Genomic DNA, 21,059 nt, shown 5'->3' on the forward strand with positions numbered 1-21,059 from the left:
CCCATAGAACACCTGTGGAGAGATCTCAAAATGGCAGTTTGGAGAAGGCGCCCTTCACATCTCAGGGACCTGGAGCAGTTTGCCAAAGAAGAATGGTCTAAAATTCCAGCAGAGCATTGTAAGAAACTCATTGATGGTTACCGGAAGCGGTTGTTTGCAGTTATTTTGGCTAAAGGTTGTGCAACCAAGTATTAGGGTAAGGGTGCCAATACTTCTGTCTGGCCTATTTTTGGAGTTTTGTATGAAATGATCAATGATTTGATTTTTGTTTCATTCTCTTTTGTGTTTTTTCATTGCAAGCAAAATAAATGAAGATCATACCAAAGAATTTGTGATTGCAATCATTTTCAGGAAGAAACTGAGTATTCTCTGACAGAATTGCAGGGGTGCCAATACTTTTGGCCAGCACTTTATATAGCAGGGTGGGCATCTATAGCAGGATACGGGTATATAGGAGGATGATGGCATATAGCAGGATGGGGGTATATAGCAGGATGGAAGCACATACCAGGATGGGGGTATATAACAGAAAGGGAGCACATACCAGGATAGGGGTATATAGCAGGATGACGGCATATAGCAGGATGGGGGGTATATAGCAGGATGTGGGCTATACCAGAATGAGGGATATATATATATATATATATATATATATACATATACATATATACACACATACACACAAGGCTGGAGGATCATTACCAGGATGGGGTACCTGAGTTAGAGAATTTGGGGAGATTACCCCCATAATAGTATCAGCAGCAGATCCTCGCCCCATGACAATGTATCATGACCACATTTTTTGCTTAAAATTTTATTTTCCTATTTTCCTCCTCTAAAACCAGGGTGCGTCTTATGGTCCGAAAAATACGGTATAGAGAGTGCATTGTGTAGGTGTATAATTAATTTAGAGGGTAAATACCTTAAGGCTATGGGCGCACACTGCATCTTTCTCGTTACCACAAAGATACATGTTTTTGGTCCCAAATAAACGTTCCCTCGGCAGGCATTTTTTTGCCACCTTTTACTGCGTTTTTTACCGCATTTTTGCCAGTGCGTTTTTTAAGTCAAATCTATTGAATGGAAGGGCTCAAAAACTCTGACAGAATTGACATGCTGCAACCACAAAGATGCAGCCAGAAAAAAGCTTCAATGTGCGGACAGAAAAACTAAATCTCAGACTTTGCTGTGGAAGGAAATGCATGCAGTTTTGGGAGAAAAACTACACCCAAAAACGGGCAAAAACGAGGCAAAAAACGCAGCGTGCACACAGGGCTTTAAAAGGTGAGGAAGTAAGTAGACTGTGCCCAGAAAAAGAAACTGGTGGATCCGTGAATAGAGCTGTAGAGGGGCATCAAAGAGCTAATTGGGAGGGGGATGGGGGGGGGCAAGTGTGTAGTTATGAGCAAAAAAAAAAAAATTAAATTACAATAATAATTATTCTATCATTAATAAGTGAGCTGAGCTCAGAGAAGCACACCTAGCCTGGTGGATGAAATGTCCAGAAGATCCTGCTGGTTGCAGCTACGGGGGGTGGGCATACAGCTCTGTGGGCATACAGCTCTGGGGTAGAGGAGACGTACAAGTCTGGAGGGTATAGTAGTATGCAGTCACCATATTCCTCCAAATAGTATAATGCAGCCTCATATTCTTCCATATAGCATTAATCAGCCCCCATGTTGCATTATGCAGCCCCCATATAGTATAATGCACCCATAGTCCTCTTGCCACCGTGATTAAATATATACTCACTTCTCTTCCTTCTGCCGCTGCCCTGGTCCCCTCAGCGTGTCCACTGTTGTGCCGCTCTGCACATCTCAGCACAGCACACAATAGTGATGTCATTGCACTCCACTGTGCTGATGCATCAGAGAGATGACACAGTGGGAGGATGAGAGAGGGAGTGCTGCGCTCCATTTCTCACCATTGCTTTCAATTGTATCGGCAACTGGTGGGGGACCCGGTGCCAGCGCTGACTCACGGGCCCCAAATCGGTCGCGTGGCCTGCCACCATTGGTGGTACACCACTGGTCCCTGCTGACTGTGAGTTGAGCCCCCTACTGGCAGTCCAGAGCCCCGGCACTTTCCCAGGTACTGACACTGGCCCTGCCTCTACAGCTCCATTCACAGATCCACCCCAGTTTCTCTTGTTGTGCACCGTCCACTTACAAGGTTCTTCACTTTACGCAATACAATACACTATACACTCTCTATATAGGCAGCACGGTAGTATATACCTATTCGTTTCTCCTTTTTTCTGACAGGTGTAAGGCTATGTGCGCACTAGGCGTTTTTTTGACGATGCATTTTTGTCTGCAAAAATCGCACAAAAACGCACACGCTGCAAAAAACGCATCGTTAAAAAACGCATGTGTTCCGGTGCGTTTTGCGATCAGTGAACAATGCCATAAAGATTGGTGAAGAAAAAAAAAAAAGGATCTGATGTCATTTTTTTCTTCAATTTGTTCTTCATTCTCCACTAGTGTATGCAGAAGAGCAGAAAGCTGCAGAACTACAAAGCTCAGCATGCTCCATCCAGGACTGTATGATGGAGGGAGAGGCAGGTGGGAGCAGAACTACAAGGCTCAGCATACTCCATCCAGGACTGTATACAGGAGTTTTTGGCCCAAAAACGAAAAGAAAAAAAAAAATGACGTGGGCTTCGCCATATTTTGTATGCTGGCCAGGTACAGCAGGCAGGTATGGGCTGCCCCCAACCCCCAGCTGCCTATTTGTACCCGGCTGGAAACCAAAAATATAGGGAAGCCCTTTTTTTTTTTAAATTATTTCATGACATACCGTAATTTAAAAAAGAAAAAATGACGTGGGTTTCGCCCAATTTTTGTGTCCAGCCAAGTACAACTAGGCACATGGGGATTAGAATCTTCAGCGCAGGGTGCCCAAGCTTTCTGGGCACCCCCGCTGCGAATTACAGTCCGCAACCGCCCCAGAAAATGGCGCTTTCATAGAAGCACCATCTTCTGGTGCTGTATCCAACTCTTCCAGTGGCCCTGGTGCCGGGTGGCTCGCTGGGTAATAATGGGGTTAGGGCTAGCTGTGTATTATCAGCTGGCCCTAAGCCTGAAATTCATGGTGTCAAGCCAATATTAGACATGGCCACAATGAATTTCTAGTAAAGATAAAAAAAAAATAAAATCAAACACACAGAAAAATATTTTTATTAGAAATAAAACACAACACTCCATCTTTATTGAACTAAAGAACCCCCTCCTCCGCAGTAGTCCTGGGTCTCACGATGTCCAATCCGGATCCAATATCATCTGATCGGTTTGCTGGAAGGCAAAGCGATCAGATGATGTGTCAGGTGTTCAAGGACCTGAATCACACATCAGCTGATTGTATAAAAGCCGTTTATACAATCTGCAGATGCATCAGTTTTCTGAGCAAAAACGCACCCGAAAAACGCACAAAAACACCTAGTGCGCACATAGCCTAAGGGGGTACAGGGCTCAGCCCACCCCAGAGCTGAAAATCCATTAAGTGTCTCCTGACATATTTTATTTGAAAATCATACTTTGTAAATTTTTAATCCGACTGTATGTCATAGTTTTTACCAATGTTATTTGTTTTGTTTCTCCTTTTGTATATGTCTACTGTATATTATTTGTTTGATATAGCATGAAGTAATGCTTTACAGCACTTTGTTTTATTGTTTTTGTTAGAACTGTTTTATGTATAAACTTTGAAAACCTAATGAAAAATTATTGAATCATATGTATAAAGTGTAATGTAATGTTCTGCGTTTATGCATGATATTCTGTGTGCGACCACTAGACGGCCACATGGGGTAAGCTACTTCTCTTGGTGCTCTTAGGCGGGCTTTGCACGTTGCGACATCGCAAGCCGATGCTGCGATGTCGCACGCGATAGTCCCCGCCCCCGTCGCAGGGACGATATCTTGTGATAGCTGGCGTAGCAAAAATTATCGCTACGCCAGCTTCACATGCACTCACCTGCCCTGCTACCGTCGCTCTGGCCGGCGACCCGCCTCCTTCCTAAGGGGGCGGGTCGTGCGGCGTCATAGAGACGTCACACGGCAGGCGGCCAATAGCGGCGGAGGGGCGGAGATGAGCAGGATGTAAACATCCCGCCCACCTCCTTCCTTCCGCATAGCCGCCGGCGGCAGGTAAGCTGATGTTCCTCGCTCCTGCGGCGTTATACACAGCGATGTGTGCAGCCGCAGGAGTGAGGAACTACATCGTACCTGTCGCTGCAGCATAATTATGAAAAAGTCGAAGCCTGCAACGATGATACGATAACGACGCTTTTGCGCTCGTTAATCGTATCATTTAGCATTTACACACTACGATCTCGAAAGTGACACCGGAAGTGCGTCACTTTCGATTTGACCCCACCGACATCGCATGTGCGATGTTGCAACGTGCAAAGCCGCCCTTAGGCTAGGGAGAGCTAATGGCAGGGAGGAGCTTAGTTAGTAAAAAAATCTTAGGAATACAGGAAATGACAGGAGAGTCCCCCAGAGAAGCAGAGAGAGATACCACACCTGTGAGAGGAGTGAGGTGAAGCCCCAAGGAGAAGAATTTGGATCCTCTGGGTCATATCCCGGCACCGGACACGTGGGGCCCTGATGAGAGGTGGGCTGACCGAACCATGTCCCAAAAGGGTGAAATCCGGACGGCCTGGATGGTGGCTGCCCCGTGGCGTATACCTAACCATTCCCCTCTCCAGGCTGAAGGTCACTGGGCTCTTCAGGAGTAGGTCCTGACAAACCGGGACAGAAAATAGCTGTCACGGCTTATAGCTATCCCTGTGGGTGGGAGATGGACCCCCGTGTGGACTATGACTCTGCTCGAATGATGAATATGCGAGGAAGGATGAGGGTAGGATGAGGGTCTCTAGGAACAGAGTGCCAGGGACGTGGCTGGCCGGTAAATTTAAGGCTGCTCCAGTTGCTGACGGCAACAGCCACAGTGAAGTATTGGAGCGTATGTTGGAAAGGTCAAGTGCAATGATGATGTCCCCTGTAATTGTTGAAGGATGTGCCCCCCCGCTGGGAGATAAGAAATTGATGACATTGTCATCACCAGCGTCATCCAAGTACCCGCCCATAATCTTGTGCCTGCGCAATAAGATCACCGGCGGTGGCGATTTGAACAGTGCTCGGTCCCACGAGAGTGCCACTGGGCATGCGCAAGACTTCAGGAGCACTGTGGAAGATGTGGGCGGTGGCCTCATCTATGTCAATCAACACTGGGGGATGGCGAACAGCGGCAGGAGAGGGAATAACGGAAGAAATACAGTCCCGCCCCCGTGGCCATAAAAGCTCATTAGCATAGCAAAAGGTAAGATTTTATAAAGTGTTTATAAAGTGTTTATTTAGGTCTGAAAGGGGGGCCAGTAGCAAGAGGAACCTTTCTAGAATGCAGCCCAGGAGCTGCAATGGGGAGGCTTTTAGTTTCATAGTGAAAATTCCAGGGCTGTGGAGTCGGAGTCGTGGAGTCGGAGTCGGAGCTCATTTTGGTGGAGTCGGAGTTGGAGTCGGTATAAAATGCACCGACTCCGACTCCTAAAATATATAATAAATTGGGGACAGGAGTGCAATGCAGAATGTGCTGAATATTTTACTAAATAATAACATTTAGTATAATGCTTATATTTAAGTGAAAAATTTATTGTAGTATAATGTGAACATCAGACATTTAATTGTTTTTATGATACAATAATCAAGATATTTGGATAGAACATAAAATATTTATTGGATACAACTTTAGAACACAAAAAACTAAAATTGTAAATATGTAATATTATATATATATATATATATACACAGTGTATATACACACACAAGATATATATGTAATCTACTGTATATTACATAGTGTATTACATATTTACAATTTATTACAGTTTTTTGTGTTCTAAAGTTGTATCCAATAAATATATTTTATGTTCTATCCAAATATCTTGATTATTGTATCATAAAAATTATTAAATGTCTAATGTTCACATACACATATTCATGTACTACAATAAATTTTTCACCTAACTATAAGCAATATATGTAGGAGTCGGAGTCGGAGCCGGAGTCGGAGTCGGAGCCGGAGTCGGAGCCGGAGTCGGAGCCGGAGCCGGAGTCGGAGTCGGAGCCGGAGTCGGAGTCGGTGCAAGAGAATTTGAGGAGTCGGAGTCGGAGTCGAAGGTTTGGCTTACCGACTCCACAGCCCTGGAAAATTCGTGACAGGTTCCCTTTAAGAAGAATCCAATCTCTGTGTGGTGTTTGGGGACACTGGGGCCTGCTGTGGTCAGCAGCTGGGAATGGCCCAGAAGAAGCGAGAGATAGTCCTGGCCTATGGCCTGAAAGTAAGTGTCCCGCACCACAAGTCACAGCAACCCTTTCTCTTTATTAGATCAGCGGCTGAGGTGCAAAACACTAACCCAGGGCTGCGCTGCTGCCCAAAGGCAATGGCTGCCATGACTATTGAAGCACCCCGCCGCCCGGCTAGCACAGGCACTACACGGACCCTGCCTACTACCTTCAGGCGCCACCTTACTTCATTTTAATTCAGATATTTTGTATATCATCTAAATAGTGTATTTAATCTTCTTTAATCTGTATCAGTGCCCTTATCCCTCTCAACATACACCTAGAGCACCAATGTACCCTATTTTTTTTATTTCTTCTGTTCTGGCATTTAGGGGCTCTGCAAATGGAGTCCGCAAACTATTCAAATGGCGCTCCTTCCGTCAGAAGCCCTGTCGTGTGGCCAAACTACTGTACAGACACGTGTGGTATCGCCACGCTCAGGAAAAAATTGTGTAACAAATTATGGGGCTTTTTTTCACCTGTTCCCTTGTGAAAATTGGAAATCTGCGGTTAAAACAACATTTTAGTGATAAAAATGTAATTACTTTTTGCTCACCGCCTAATAATATAACAATTTGTGACACACCTGTGGTGTCAATATGCTCACCGAACCCCCTGAATTAATTTATTGAGGGGCGCAGTTTGTCACTAGGGGGTTTCAGCTGTTCTGGATCCTCAGGGGCTCTGCCCATGTGTCATGGCACCAGCAAACCATTCCAACTAAATCTGCTCTCCAATATGGCGCCCCTTCCCTTCTTCATTTTGTACTGTGCCTCAAACGTAGTTTTCAACCACATATGGGGCATTCGTGTCACGCTACAAGCGTTGTGGGGGCGTCTGACACACAATGGAAAAAAAAACACTAAAACACCACCACAAACAAGGGGACGACGACACAATAATAGTGGGCAATGGCGCTACTGAGAAGGTAGATAGCTCCTATCCTCACCTGTAGCTGTCCCTACTCGCCTAGCCAGTCCCTATACAGTCTCAGCAACTGTCGCCGAGCAGCACCCAGAGATCCTGGAAAACCCTATAGATGCCCCGACTAGTGAGAGATCAGGGAGGTTCACTAAACCCACCACTGCACTAAGAAGACAAGAGGGTAGGGTAGACAAACAGGGAAAAAAACTGCAACACAAAATGATAAATATGGCTTCTGGAACGTTCCAACAGAGCTCCTTCCACCAAGGGGGCCAGTATACAAATGGATTTGTATCTTCAGCAAGGATTTCTGGGTAACACCTTTTTTACCTGGGTAAAACTGAAGGGTGTGACCAGAAAACTACTGCAGTACCTCTACTATCAGTAGTAGTACTGATTAGGGGTCTCTAGAAAAGCTACTAGCAGAAAAAAAATTACATTAACTGTTTCAGTACTAAAAAAAACAAAACCACATTTAAATGTAGAGAGACAGATGGAGATGAAAGGCTCCAGTCCTAAAGCTGTCACTAGTCTCCAAACGCAGGGAGATGACAATAACAGTATAAACCCTTTAACAAGAGGCATCCAGACTCTCAAGACTGGTCATATCGTCCATTTCAAATGTGAACAGGTCCCTCCGGTTACCAGTAGGAGGCAACACACATTTCTGGAGTAAGGACCTGTGGACTATGTCATGAGTATTAAGTGCTGGGGTTAGCTCCAGCCGTTCAGCCATAGGATTAAGAATGTTAGTTACCCTAAAGGGACCGACAAACCTCGAGCCTAGAGCCCCAGACACACATGCACCTGATGTTCTTAGTGGACACACATACAAAGTCATTATTACACAGGTCTGGACGCATGCACTGGGTAGTAGAGAAAAAAAAAAAAACTCCTGGCCAAGTCAACAACAGGAGTCTCTCCATCCATTAAACATCTTACAGTCCGGTACTGCACACTTGGTGAGAACAGCTACCCTTCCCTGATCACCTCTCCTGGGCCTGCAGTGAGGCCTACTCTTCCGCTGAGGTAGGGGTAGCGCACCCTTACCTTTTTTGACACTTTGGTGGTCATTACTGGCGGACACTGTGGTGGGCTTTTATGGAGTACCGCACAGATAGTAGCACTCAGGCAGAGCAGAGATAGTCTCAGTTTGTCCACCTATAACCACCTCTGCTGTAAGGCCTAAGACACACGGCATGAAAATTGAAGCGAGCGGAATGCGATCAAACATCGCATTCCACTCGGACCAAATTTAGCCTATGTGCCAGCATCCATGAGCGATTATTTTCTCAGCCCTAATCAGACCGAGAAAACAGTCACAGCATGCTGCAGTTGCAATGTGATCCTTGTTTCTCTCGCACCCATTAAAGTCGATGCGGGCGAGAGGAAAAAAAAACAAAACAAAAAACGCACTGCATTCGCAGTACACCGGTGTACTGCGAGTGCAGAGCGAGAATGACATTGGCCGGCAATGGAGGAGAGAGAGATAAATCCCTCCCTCTTCTCCACAGCGCTTGCCCGCCCCTCCTCAGTGCCGGCCCGCCTCCCGCAGCTGTGGTCTGATCGCAAGATCAGCCCTCAGTCGCAGTGACACTCTGCTCCCACTGTGAGCCGAGTATCATGCGAGGATCGCAGTAGTCCCCCGTGTGGCCCCGGCCTTATGATGAACTGATTGAGATGTACACGGCCTGGTCGTATCCCCCAATCGACCAGGAGGATGCGGCTTATTGCCAGATGGATTTAGCTTAGGTCTTGCTGGACAGGCTCCTTTAGGCCCTGTGCGCACACTGCGTTTTTTTGCTGCAGTTTTTGCTGCAGAAAATGTTCACAATCTTTCTGCAGTCCTTCCCCAGCAAAATCTATGAAAAAAATCAAAATGTCGTGCGCACATTGCGTTTTTTATTACCTACGGGTTTTTGCGGCAGAATTTCATGCACTTGCATGTCACTTCTTTTCTGCAGGTATCTGCGGTTTTGCCATTGAATATAGTGATTAAAACCGCAGGGACAATACCGCAGGCAAAACTGCGGCAAATCTGCACTAAACCGAATGCGTATGTTGGGTGCGTTTTTGCCGCAGGTGCGGAACTCTACGAATTTTATTTAAGGCAAATCATTTTCCAACTGCGCACAGGGCCTTAATGACCCTTATCCTGACAGAAGAAGCAGGACCCAGACCCACAATGAACCGCAAACGACTTTGTCTGAGGGTAGGCTCCCCCACAGCCACATGGGTTCGTTGGCTTAAACCAGAGGGTCTCTCCAAGATGTGTCAATCCACTCTGATAGCAAGGGTCATGGTGGCCTACAACGACGAGTATTGCACCAGAGAGCCCCTAAGCCTACCTGACAACCCCTGACAAAAATGACTTCTAAGCACTGGGTCATTCCACTGGGTGTCAGTGACCCACCTCCAGAACTCTGGCAATGCTCCTCTACAGGCAGTGTTCCCTACTGGAGCCTTTTGAGTTTAGACTCCGCAAGCGTGACGTCATCAAGGTCTCTGTACACCAAGACCAAAGCCGTGAAAACTGCATTTACCAAACTTAATGCCTGGGAGTTTATAGGCAGACAGAAGGCAGAGGACTGGGGATCTCCCTGCAACAGGGAGACAACAATCCCCACCCGCTGTTCCTCACTCCTAGAAGCGAGAGGGCAGAGCCTGAAATATAACTTGCAGGCCTCCCTGAAGGTGGTAAACTTATCCCTCCCACCAGAAACCTTAGCCCTCCTGGATATCTTGGGTTCTGGTTGCGCCTGGGCATGCGCAGAGACCAGAAACCCCGCAATTTGTTGCAGTTGCTGCACAATCTGGGACTGCATTTCCGAGAACTCCTGAGACAAGGTCTGCATTAGTTGTACAAGCGCTGCAGCCTGAGCCATAGTGACACAGGGAAAAAATGTCGGGCTGAAGATAATGTCACACTACAAGTGTGGAGGGGGCATTCAGACCAAAAGGCGTCTGATGCACAACAAAAAAACACACCATAAACAAGGGGGGGGCACCGGGGAAAACAACAACAATGGTTGGCCCTGGCGCTAGTGAGAGGGTAAATGGACACCGCCTAACCTCACCTGTAGCTGTCCCTATACAGTCTCTGCAGCTGTCGCCGAGCAGCACCCTGAGAAACCCTATAGATTCCCTGACTAATGATAGACAGGTGATGTTCACTAAACCCACCACTGCACTAATAAGACAAGATTGTAGCGGAAACAAACAGTGGAAAAACTGCAACACGAAAGGATAAATCTGGCTTCTGGAACGCTCCAACACAGCTCCTTTCACCAAGAGGGCCAGTATATAAATGGATTTGTACAGTGCCTACAAGTAGTCTTCAACCCCCTGCAGATTTAGCAGGTTTACACATTCGGAATAACTTGGCATTGTGACATTTGGACTGTAGATCAGCCTGGAAGTGTGAAATGCAGCAAATAAGAATGTTATTTCTTTTTTTTAAATTGTGAAAAGTTTATTCAGAGGGTCATTTATTATTCAACCCCTAAAACCACCAGAATTCTGTTTGGTTCCCCTAAAGTATTAAGAAGTATTTCAGGCACAAAGAACAATGAGCTTCACATGTTTGGATTAATTATCTCTTTTTCCAGCCTTTTCTGACTAATTAAGACCCGCCCCAAACTTGTGAACAGCACTCATACTTGGTCAACATGGGAAAGACAAAGGAGCATTCCAAGGCCATCAGAGACAAGATCGTGGAGGGTCACAAGGCTGGCAAGGGGTACAAAACCCTTTCCAAGGAGTTGGGCCTACCTGTCTCCACTGTTGGGAGCATCATCCGGAAGTGGAAGGCTTATGGAACTACTGTTAGCCTTCCACGGCCTGGACAGCCTTTGAAAGTTTCCACCCGTGCCGAGGCCAGGCTTGTCCAAAGAGTCAAGGCTAACCCAAGGACAACAAGGAAGGAGCTCCGGGAAGATCTCATGGCAGTGGGGACATTGGTTTCAGTCAATACCATAAGTAACGTACTCCACCGCAATGGTCTCCGTTCCAGACGAGCCCGTAAGGTACCTTTACTTTTGAAGCGTCATGTCAAGGCTCGTCTACAATTTGCTCATGATCACTTGGAGGACTCTGAGACAGACTGGTTCAAGGTTCTCTGGTCTGATGAGACCAAGATCGAGATCTTTGGTGCCAACCACACACGTGACGTTTGGAGACTGGATGGCACAGCATACGACCCCAAGAATACCATCCCTACAGTCAAGCATGGTGGTGGCAGCATCATGCTGTGGGGCTGTTTCTCAGCCAAGGGGCCTGGCCATCTGGTCCGCATCCATGGGAAGATGGATAGCACGGCCTACCTGGAGATTTTGGCCAAGAACCTCCACTCCTCCATCAAGGATCTTAAGATGGGTCGTCATTTCATCTTCCAACAAGACAACGACCCAAAGCACACAGCCAAGAAAGCCAAGGCCTGGTTCAAGAGGGAACAAATCAAGGTGTTGCAGTGGCCTAGTCAGTCTCCTGACCTTAACCCAATTGAAAACTTGTGGAAGGAGCTCAAGATTAAAGTCCACATGAGACACCCAAAGAACCTAGATAACTTGGAGAAGATCTGCATGGAGGAGTGGGCCAAGATAACTCCAGAGACCTGTGCCGTCCTGATCAGGTCTTATAAAAGACGATTATTAGCTGTAATTGCAAACAAGGGTTATTCCACAAAATATTAAACCTAGGGGTTGAATAATAATTGACCCACACTTTTATGTTGAAAATGTATTAAAATTTAACAGAGCAACATAACTTGTTGGTTTGTAAGATTTATGCATCTGTTAATAAATCCTGCTCTTGTTTGAAGTTTGCAGGCTCTAACTTATTTGCATCTTATCAAACCTGCTAAATCTGCAGGGGGTTGAATACTACTTGTAGGCACTGTATCTTCAGCAAGGATTGCTGGGTAACACGTCTATTTAAACCGGAAGGGCGTGACTGCAAAGCTACTGCAGCTGAAGCACTCAGCTAGGGACCGCTGGAAAAGCTCCTAGCAGCAAAGATGACATTAACCATTTCAGTACTAAAGGAAACAAAACCACATTTAAATGTAGAGAGCCAGATAGAGATAAGAGGCTCCAGTCTAAAGGCTGTCACTAGTCTCCAACAACAGGGAGATGACCATAACAATTGGCGAACTCAGGAGAAATTAAACATATTGTATTTTCCATTTTCTCCTATTATCCTTATGAAAATAAAAGATTTGGGGTTGAAGTAATATTTTTGTGGTAAAAATGTATTTTTTCGTTTTTGCAGCTCCATATTGGAAAAATTCTGTGCAGCACCTGGGGTTTAAGGTACTCACTAAACACCTAGATAAATTCCTTGAGGGGGGTCTACTTTACAATATAGGGTCACTTGTGGGGGAGATTCACTGTTTAGGCACATCAGGGGTCTTCAAACGTGACATAGAATTCACTATCTATTCCAGTCAAGTATCTTTGTGAGCCAAGGAGAAAGGCTGTAACATCAGAAGAAATAAATCATCTCCCTTGTGCTCAGTCAGCCGAGGAGATGATTTATATCTTCTGAGGTCACAAAAATTCTCCTCAGGAACAAAAGAGATGTGGAGCTATTTCTGCGCTGCTGAAGATATCACCTAAATCCAAGGAAGATTGAATGAAAGTGGTTTTATTCTACGCATTTTGAAGTGTCTCGCCACTTCGTCATGAAATCCATCACTATTGGTGGCTAGTGATGAAGAAGTGGGGAGACACTTTGAAACGCGTAGAATAAAACCACCTTCATTCAATCTTCCTTGGATTTATGGCATATCTTCAGCAGCGCAGTAATAGCTCCTCATCTCTCTTGTTCCTGATCTGCTTCGGCTTTGAATCAGTTTGTGTGACACACAACTCCATAAGGTGAGCACATTCCCTTATCACTATTACATGCAGCAGAAATCGCCATGTAACCCCATTTCTGGAGACTACATTTCTCGAGGAATTAAACTAGGGGATCCATGAGCCTTTGTAACCCTCGGGCGATTCACAGAATTGTATAACCATATGCAGTTGAAAATGACTTTTGAGGCACAGTGCAAAGCTCAGAGGGGAAGGAGCGCCATATTGGAGTGCAGATTCTCCTGGGATGGTTTGGGGGTGCCATGTCACATTGGCAGAGCCCCTGAGGAACCAGAACAGCAGAACCTCCAGAGAGTGACCCCATCATACAAACTACAACTTTCAATTCATCTAGGGGTGCAGTGATCACTTTGACACTATAGGTGTGCCATAGAATTTCATACCATTGGACGGTGATGAAAATATAATTACATTTTTACCAAATTTATCCCCAGATTTTACATTTTTACACAGGAAAATGGGTAAAAATAGCACCAAAATGTGTCACACAATTTCTGCTGAACGAGGCAATGCCCCATATGTGGCTGTACAGTACTGCTTAGCCACAAGGCGAGACTCAGGAGGGAAGGAGCGATATTGGACTCTTGGAGTACACATTTTTGTACAATAGTTTGCGGACTCCATATATAGAGCCCCTAATTGCCAGAACAGCAGAATCCCCCTCAAGTGACCCTGTTTTGGAAATTCCACCTCCCAATTTATCTACAGGTGTAGCGACAATTTTGACTACATGGGTGTTTTCCAGAAACAAGCAGCAATGGATGTTGCTGAGTGTAAATTTGTGTGCACATTTTACTAAATATTTTGTCTCAAATTTATCCCGTGCTTTACACTGAGCACTTACATCGGGGTTTTCATCTAAGTCTCTGAATGGCAGGAATCAGATGACACCCCCGAGGGACCCATTCACTATAATGAGAAGCAGAGTTACTCAGGACTCTGTTCGGCCTCTGTTCAGCATTGTCCTTTTCAGAAGTGAACAAACCTGTGGTGGACTGCGCTTTTATGCACCTTTGAAAAAACGGACACCACCAGATTATAGGACAGACTGAGTCCAAGGTGCCTCCATCTGCCTCATTATAGGGAAGATTCCATCTGAATCATACATTTCAGAGACTTACACATAATCCTGGTGCAAACGCTCAGCATAGAGCGCAGGATAAATGTGAGCCATGCTGTACGGTGATCTTTGGGAGCAACCATGATTAAATTAATAGCAGGTCAAGAATTGATTTTATTTTTTATGCCATTCATCTCTATAGTAATCTCTTGATATCTCCCATCACGTCATCACCAGCCCTCTTCTCTCTTCCACACTTGTACATTCCTCACCCAATAACCTTAAAAACTTCCTGTGAGTATCCCCCGTCCTCTGGAATTCTGACCCCCAACACATTTAATTATCCACCACATTCAAAGCTTTCAGATGCAACTTGAAAACCCATCTCTTCAGAAAAGCAAAAGCCTGCAATGACCCCACTGCCACATCATGACCAGCGGAGCTGCCGTCTCACTGTGAAGGCCTAGGCTACGAATCGTTTGTCCAGTATAATAATAAGATGATCTGTCCTTTGAATGCTTTATGCATTGCTTCTCCATATATACCTTATTGAAATATTAACGATATAACCAAAACAAATTATGCTCAGGGCTAAGTAGAATAAGTTTTAGTTCATGAATAAGTAACTGACATTAATGAATGGAAGAGATACTTATCTGTGGTTTCAGATGGGTGACCAGCATTCTTCTATTCATAGACTCATCTATGTCTAAACACACTTGAATGTTTTGCTAACGAATGTTGCCAAGACTGTTCAGACAAGGAATGAACTATGGCCGGCTAGCTGATTGGTTAATAGATAACGTGGATGTATTGAGTAAGCTGTATATATATGCTATGTTTTGAATACACGGGTCAGAAGAGCATAGAGCTTCTCCCGGATAGAGACATGTCTCTGTGTGGTCATTTCTCCTGATTCATCTGTGCAGTTCTGATTTGGAATCCTCCTCTGAGACCCTGAGAGAGACCCCCTGGAGGTCTCCCCCAACATCACCACCATCCAAGCTGCTGCAAGCACCCAACCTGTCTCCTCCCAATTATCCTGTAGACTGTAAGCCTGCAAGGACAAGGCTCCAAACTTCAATGATGATAATAATCATTTATCATCTTGGTCTCTTCCTCCTGGTCCCTGGTGACAATCACATTGACCATCCATCCTCCGAACATCCTGTAATTTGGGTGTGTCTCCATATTCTGTGCTCTGTACAGTAAACTGATAGGAGTCTAATAGCAGTTAATGGGGCCAAAGTCTCTAAGGCTATGTTCACATTAGAAAAAAGATTTTTCTCAAGACATTTCTTGAGTCTGAAAGATTACCGCACTTGCGGTCAAAAAACGCACCAAAAACTGCATGCGGTTTTGTGCGTTTTTGGTGCGCTTTCTCCGCAGGTTGGTCCCTGCATTTTTTTACCATTATCTATGACAAATACCGCAGGTATCTGCAGAAAAGAAGTGACATGCACATTCCTTTTCTCAAGAATTTCTAAAGAAAGAATGTTCTTGAGAAAAAAACGCAGTGTGCGCACAGCTATTTTTTTTCCATAGGTTTTGCTGGGGAATGTCTGCAGAAAGGTTACAACCATTTTCTGCACAAATTTCTGCAGCAAAACAGTAAAAAAAAAACAAACGTGGGTACAACCGTAGTGTGTGAACAAGGCCTAAACTGGGACAATCCTCCTTCCTCATCAGTAGAGACAGCAGATGATGAAGATATCGGCCCCGGGCACATAATCCTATTTCACCTCCATATTATAGGTGCACAGCGGTGTTATCACATATAGCGCCATCACATTATCACCAGATATCATCTGTATTTATCTGAACAAGGGACTCTCCGGCCCAGAACTGTCCGGTCCAGAGAACGAGGAGGACGTGACTCTTCTTTGAGTTATATAGTGGTGACTCCTCACCGGGGCGGTTACCTGCAGGATCCTCCTCTGTGCACCGATCACCACCACCAACATCACTTTCTTCTCTCTCCATTATATCTGCAGAATTAATATTTCTCAGATCTTTACCAGGATTTCTGAGCTGTGAAAGAAATAATGGAAAAGTCACCGACAAAAGCAACCGTCACATGGAATGTTCTAGATGATCAGAGACCAGTAGAAAGCTTCCATCGCTCTCCGGACACATCGGCTTTAGTCACTCCCTGCATTACCCATAATATAATCATTCTGCAGCCTCTTTCCCTGTTGCTCTGCGCTGCTCCGTTCCTCTGTTCTTCCTCCTGATCATTACTATGAGGTGTAACAAGGTCGGAGTCAAAATGCACTGACCAATCAGCTGTCAGTGTTATAGGGACACACCCCTTTGAAAGAGAATGGAAACGTCCAGTAGATAATATATTCCTAATGTCTAATGGGCAAAAGAAAAGACGAGCACAATCCAGAGAAAGGAGAGAAAGATCCTCCAGAATGATTCATCATGGCGAATGCAAGTAGTAAAAACAGATGTATCCTCCAGGCCTCTGCCCTTGCTTCCCCCTCCGGGCCCAGCCTCTGCTCTTATCACTCCTCTCGGCCCCTGCCCTTATCCCTCCTCTAGGCCCGGGCCTCTGCTCTTATCCCTCCTCTCGGCTCGGACTCTGCCCTTGCTCCCACCTCCGGGCCCGGCCTCTGCTCTTATCCCTCCTCTCGGCCTCTGCTCTTATCCCTCCTCTAGGCCCGGGCCCCTGCCCTTATCCCTCCTCTCGGCCCCTGCCCTTATCCCTCCTCTCGGCCCCTGCCCTTATCCCTCCTCTCGGCCCCTGCCCTTATCCCTCCTCTCGGCCCCTGCCCTTATCCCTCCTCTCGGCCCCTGCCCTTATCCCTCCTCTCGGCCCCTGCCCTTATCCCTCCTCTCGGTCCCTGCCCTTATCCCTCCTCTCGGCCCCTGCCCTTATCCCTCCTCTCGGCCCCTGCCCTTATCCCTCCTCTCGGCCCCTGCCCTTATCCCTCCTCTCGGCCCCTGCTCTTATCCCTCCTCTCGGCCTCTGCTCTTATCCCTCCTCTCGGCCTCTGCTCTTATCCCTCCTCTCGGCCTCTGCCCTTATCCCTCCTCTCGGCCTCTGCCCTTATCCCTCCTCTCGGCCTCTGCCCTTGCTCCCCCCTCCGGGCCCGGCCTCTGCTCTTATCCATCCTCTCGGCTCGGCCTCCTCTGCAATCAGACAGGCTTCTACAGAATCCAGATATTCCAATGGTTGAAAACCAAGAAAGTAGGAATTTATTATCATATGAATGGTCCATAACTTCACATATCAAACTACTTAGAACCACTACAGTGTAAATTTATATACATATACAGACAAGTTCTCCTCCTCCCCACATATAGTATATACAGAAGAGTCCTACTCCACAAATAGTATATACACAGACAAGTCCTAACATAAAGTATATATACACAGACAAATGTTCCCCCTAATCAAGTATAATATATACAGATGAATCTTCCTCCTCTTTATAACAAATAGTATATACACAGACAAGTCCTCCTCCACCTCCCCACATACACCGTGTGCAGAATTATTAGGCAAATGAGTATTGTGATCACATGATACTTGTTATACATGTCGTCCTACTCCAAGCTGTATAGGCTGAGAGCCAACTACCAATTAAGTAAATCAGGTGATGTGCCTCTCTGTAATGAGGAGGGGTGCGGTGTAATGACATCAACACCCTATATAAGGGGGGCTTAGCTATTAGGCAACTTCCTTTCCTTTGGCAAAATGGGTCAGGAGAGAGATTTGATGGGCTCTGAAAAGTCCATATTGTGCGATGTCTTGCAGAGGGATGCAGCAGTCTTGAAATTGCCAACCTTTTGAAGCGTGATCACCGAACAATCAAGCGTTTCATGGCAAATAGCCAACAGGTTCGCAAAAAGCGTGCTGGGCAAAAAAGGCGCAAAATAACTGCCCATGAATTGAGGAAAATCAAGCGTGAAGCTGCCAAGATGCCATTTGCCACCAGTTTGGCCATATTTTAGAGCTGCACCGTTACTGGAGTATCAAAAAGCACAAGGTGTGCCATACTCAGGGACAGGCCAAGGTAAGGAAGGCCGAAAACCACCACCTCTGACCAAGAAACAGAAGATAAAACCTCAAGACTGGGCCAAGAAATATCTGAAGACTGATTTTTCACAGGTTTTATGGACTGATGAAATGAGAGTGACTCTTGATGGGCAGATGGATGGGCCAGAGGCTGGATCAGTAAAGGGCAGAGAGCTCCACTCCCACTCAGACGCCAGCAAGGTGGAGGTGGGCACTGGTATGGGCTTTTATCAAAGATCAACTTGTGGGACATTTTCGGGTTGTGGATGGAGGAAGCTCAACTCCCAGACCTACTGCCAGTTTCTGGAAGACAACTTCTTCAAGCAGTGGCACAGGAAGAAGTCGCTATCGCTCAAGAAAAACATGATTTTCATGCAGGACAATGCTCCATCACATGCATCCAACTACTCCACAGCGTGGCTGGCCAGTAAAGGTCTAAAAGATGAAAAAATAATGACATGGCCCCCTTGTTCACCTGATCTGAACCCCATAGAGAACCTATGGCCCCTCATAAAATGTGAGATCTACAGGGAGGGAAAACAGTCCACCTCTGGGAGCAGTGTCTGGAGGCTGTGGCGGCTGCTGCACGCAATGTTGATGGTAAACAGATCAAGCAATGACAGAATCTCTGGATGGTCGGCTGCTGAGTGTCATCAGAAAGAAAGGGGGCAATATTGGGCACTAATTTTTGGGGTTTTGGTTTTGCATGTCAGAAATGTTTATTTCTAAATTTTGTGCAGTTGTATTGGTTTACCTGGTGACAATAAACAAGTGAGATGGGAATAGATTTGGTTTTTATTAAGTTGCCTAATAATTCTGCACAGTAATAGTTACCTGCACAAACAGAATCCTCCTAAGAAGCCAAATCTAAAAACCCTCCAACTGTCAAAAATATTAAGCTTTGATATTTATGAGTCTTTTGGGTGATTGAGAACATAGTTGTTGATGAATAATAAAAAAATCCTCTAAAATACAACTTGCCTAATAATTCTGCACACAGTGTATATAACACACTGTAGATTGGCTGCAGCGGAGTCTGTGAATATTGTTACTGTATTCACACACATTTCCACTGTTTCTCATTTGAAGCTTTTCTCCAGCAGAAGTCATAGCACCCGATGCACAGATTTATGTGCCGGAGCAATTAGAGCTTAGTGATTAGCAGAAAATATAAATGGTGGATTGTAAGATGGCGCCGTCCTACGGTCCCCTCCTGTCCTGTGATTGTTCTGCCCTGCAGTCATGCCATCCTGCAGTCGTCCCACCTTGCCCTGCTAATGTCCTCCCCTGCGGTCGCCCCGTAGTCACACTGTCCTCTCCTGCGGTCCTCCTGTAGTCGCACTGTCCTCTCCTGCGGTCCTCATGTAGTCGCGCCGGCCTCCCTTGTGGTCCTCCCGTAGTCGCGCCGGCCTCCCTTGTGGTCCTCCCGTAGTCGCGCCGGCCTCCGGTAGTCACGCCGTCCCCCCCGTAGTCACGCCATCCTCCCCTGTGGTCCTCATGCAGTCCTCCTGTAGTCACGCTGCCCTTCCCTGTGATCCTCCCGTAGTCGCGCCGTCCCCCGTAGTCGCGCCGGCCTCCCGTAGTCGCGCCGGCCTCTCCTGTGGTCCTTCAGTAGTCGCGCCGGCCTCTCGTAGTCGCGCCGGCCTCCCATAGTCGCGCCGGCCTCCCATAGTCGCGCCGGCCTCCCATAGTCGCGCCGGCCTCCCCTGTGGTCCTTCAGTAGTCGCGCCGTCCTCCCGTAGTCGCGCCAGCCTCCCCTGTGGTCCTCCCGTAGTCGCGCCGGCCTCCCCTGTGGTCCTCCCGTAGTCGCGCCGGCCTCCCCTGTGGTCCTCCCGTAGTCGCGCCAGCCTCCCCTGTGGTCCTCCTGCAGTCACGCTGCCCTCCCCTGTGGTCCTCCCGTAGTCGCGCCGTCCCCCGTAGTCGCACCGGCCTCCCCTGTGGTCCTTCAGTAGTCGCGCCGTCCTCCCGTAGTTGCGCCGTCCTCCCGTAGTCGCGCCGCCCTCCCCTACCGTCCTCCCGTAGTCACGCCGCCCTCCCCTGCCGTCCTCCCGTAGTCACGCCGCCCTCCCCTACCGTCCTCCCGTAGTCACGCCGCCCTCCCCTGCTGCCCTCCCGTAGTCACGCCGCCCTCCCGTAGTCACGCCGCCCTCCCCTGCCGCCCTCCCGTAGTCACGCCGCCCTCCCGTAGTCACGCCGCCCTCCCCTGCCGCCCTCCCGTAGTCACGCCGCCCTCCCCTGCCGTCCTCCCGTAGTCACGCCGCCCTCCCCTGCCGTCCTCCCGTAGTCACGCCGCCCTCCCCTGCCGTCCTCCCGTAGTCACGCCGCCCTCCCCTGCCGTCCTCCCGTAGTCGGCGCCGTCCTCCCGTAGTCACGCCGCCCTCCCCTGCCGTCCTCCCGTAGTCACGCCGCCCTCCCCTGCCGTCCTCCCGTAGTCACGCCGCCCTCCCCTGCCGTCCTCCCGTAGTCACGCCGCCCTCCCCTGCCGTCCTCCCGTAGTCACGCCGCCCTCCCCTGCCGTCCTCCCGTAGTCGGCGCCGCCCTCCCCTGCCGTCCTCCCGTAGTCGGCGCCGTCCTCCCCTGCCGTCCTCCCGTAGTCGGCGCCGCCCTCCCCTGCCGTCCTCCCGTAGTCACGCCGCCCTCCCCTGCCGTCCTCCCGTAGTCACGCCGCCCTCCCCTGCCGTCCTCCCGTAGTCACGCCGTCCTCCCGTAGTCACGCCGCCCTCCCGTAGTCACGCCGCCCTCCCGTAGTCACGCCGCCCTCCCGTAGTCACGCCGCCCTCCCCTGCCGTCCTCCCGTAGTCGGCGCCGTCCTCCCCTGCCGTCCTC

General features: G+C 47.7%; 1 protein-coding gene across 1 annotated transcript in view; it reads right to left on the reverse strand.

The window, feature by feature from the left end:
• Positions 1-21,059, reverse strand: part of LOC142243991 (uncharacterized) — a 265,484-nt gene that overhangs the window by 241,959 nt on the left and 2,466 nt on the right. The window contains 1 exon segment of the mRNA XM_075316176.1: positions 16,129-16,237. Coding sequence (XP_075172291.1) covers positions 16,129-16,189 — 61 coding nt within the window. The 5' untranslated portion in view covers positions 16,190-16,237.

This window comes from Anomaloglossus baeobatrachus, chromosome 6 (genome assembly GCF_048569485.1).
Source record: "Anomaloglossus baeobatrachus isolate aAnoBae1 chromosome 6, aAnoBae1.hap1, whole genome shotgun sequence".
NCBI classification, from domain to species: Eukaryota; Metazoa; Chordata; class Amphibia; order Anura; family Aromobatidae; genus Anomaloglossus; species Anomaloglossus baeobatrachus.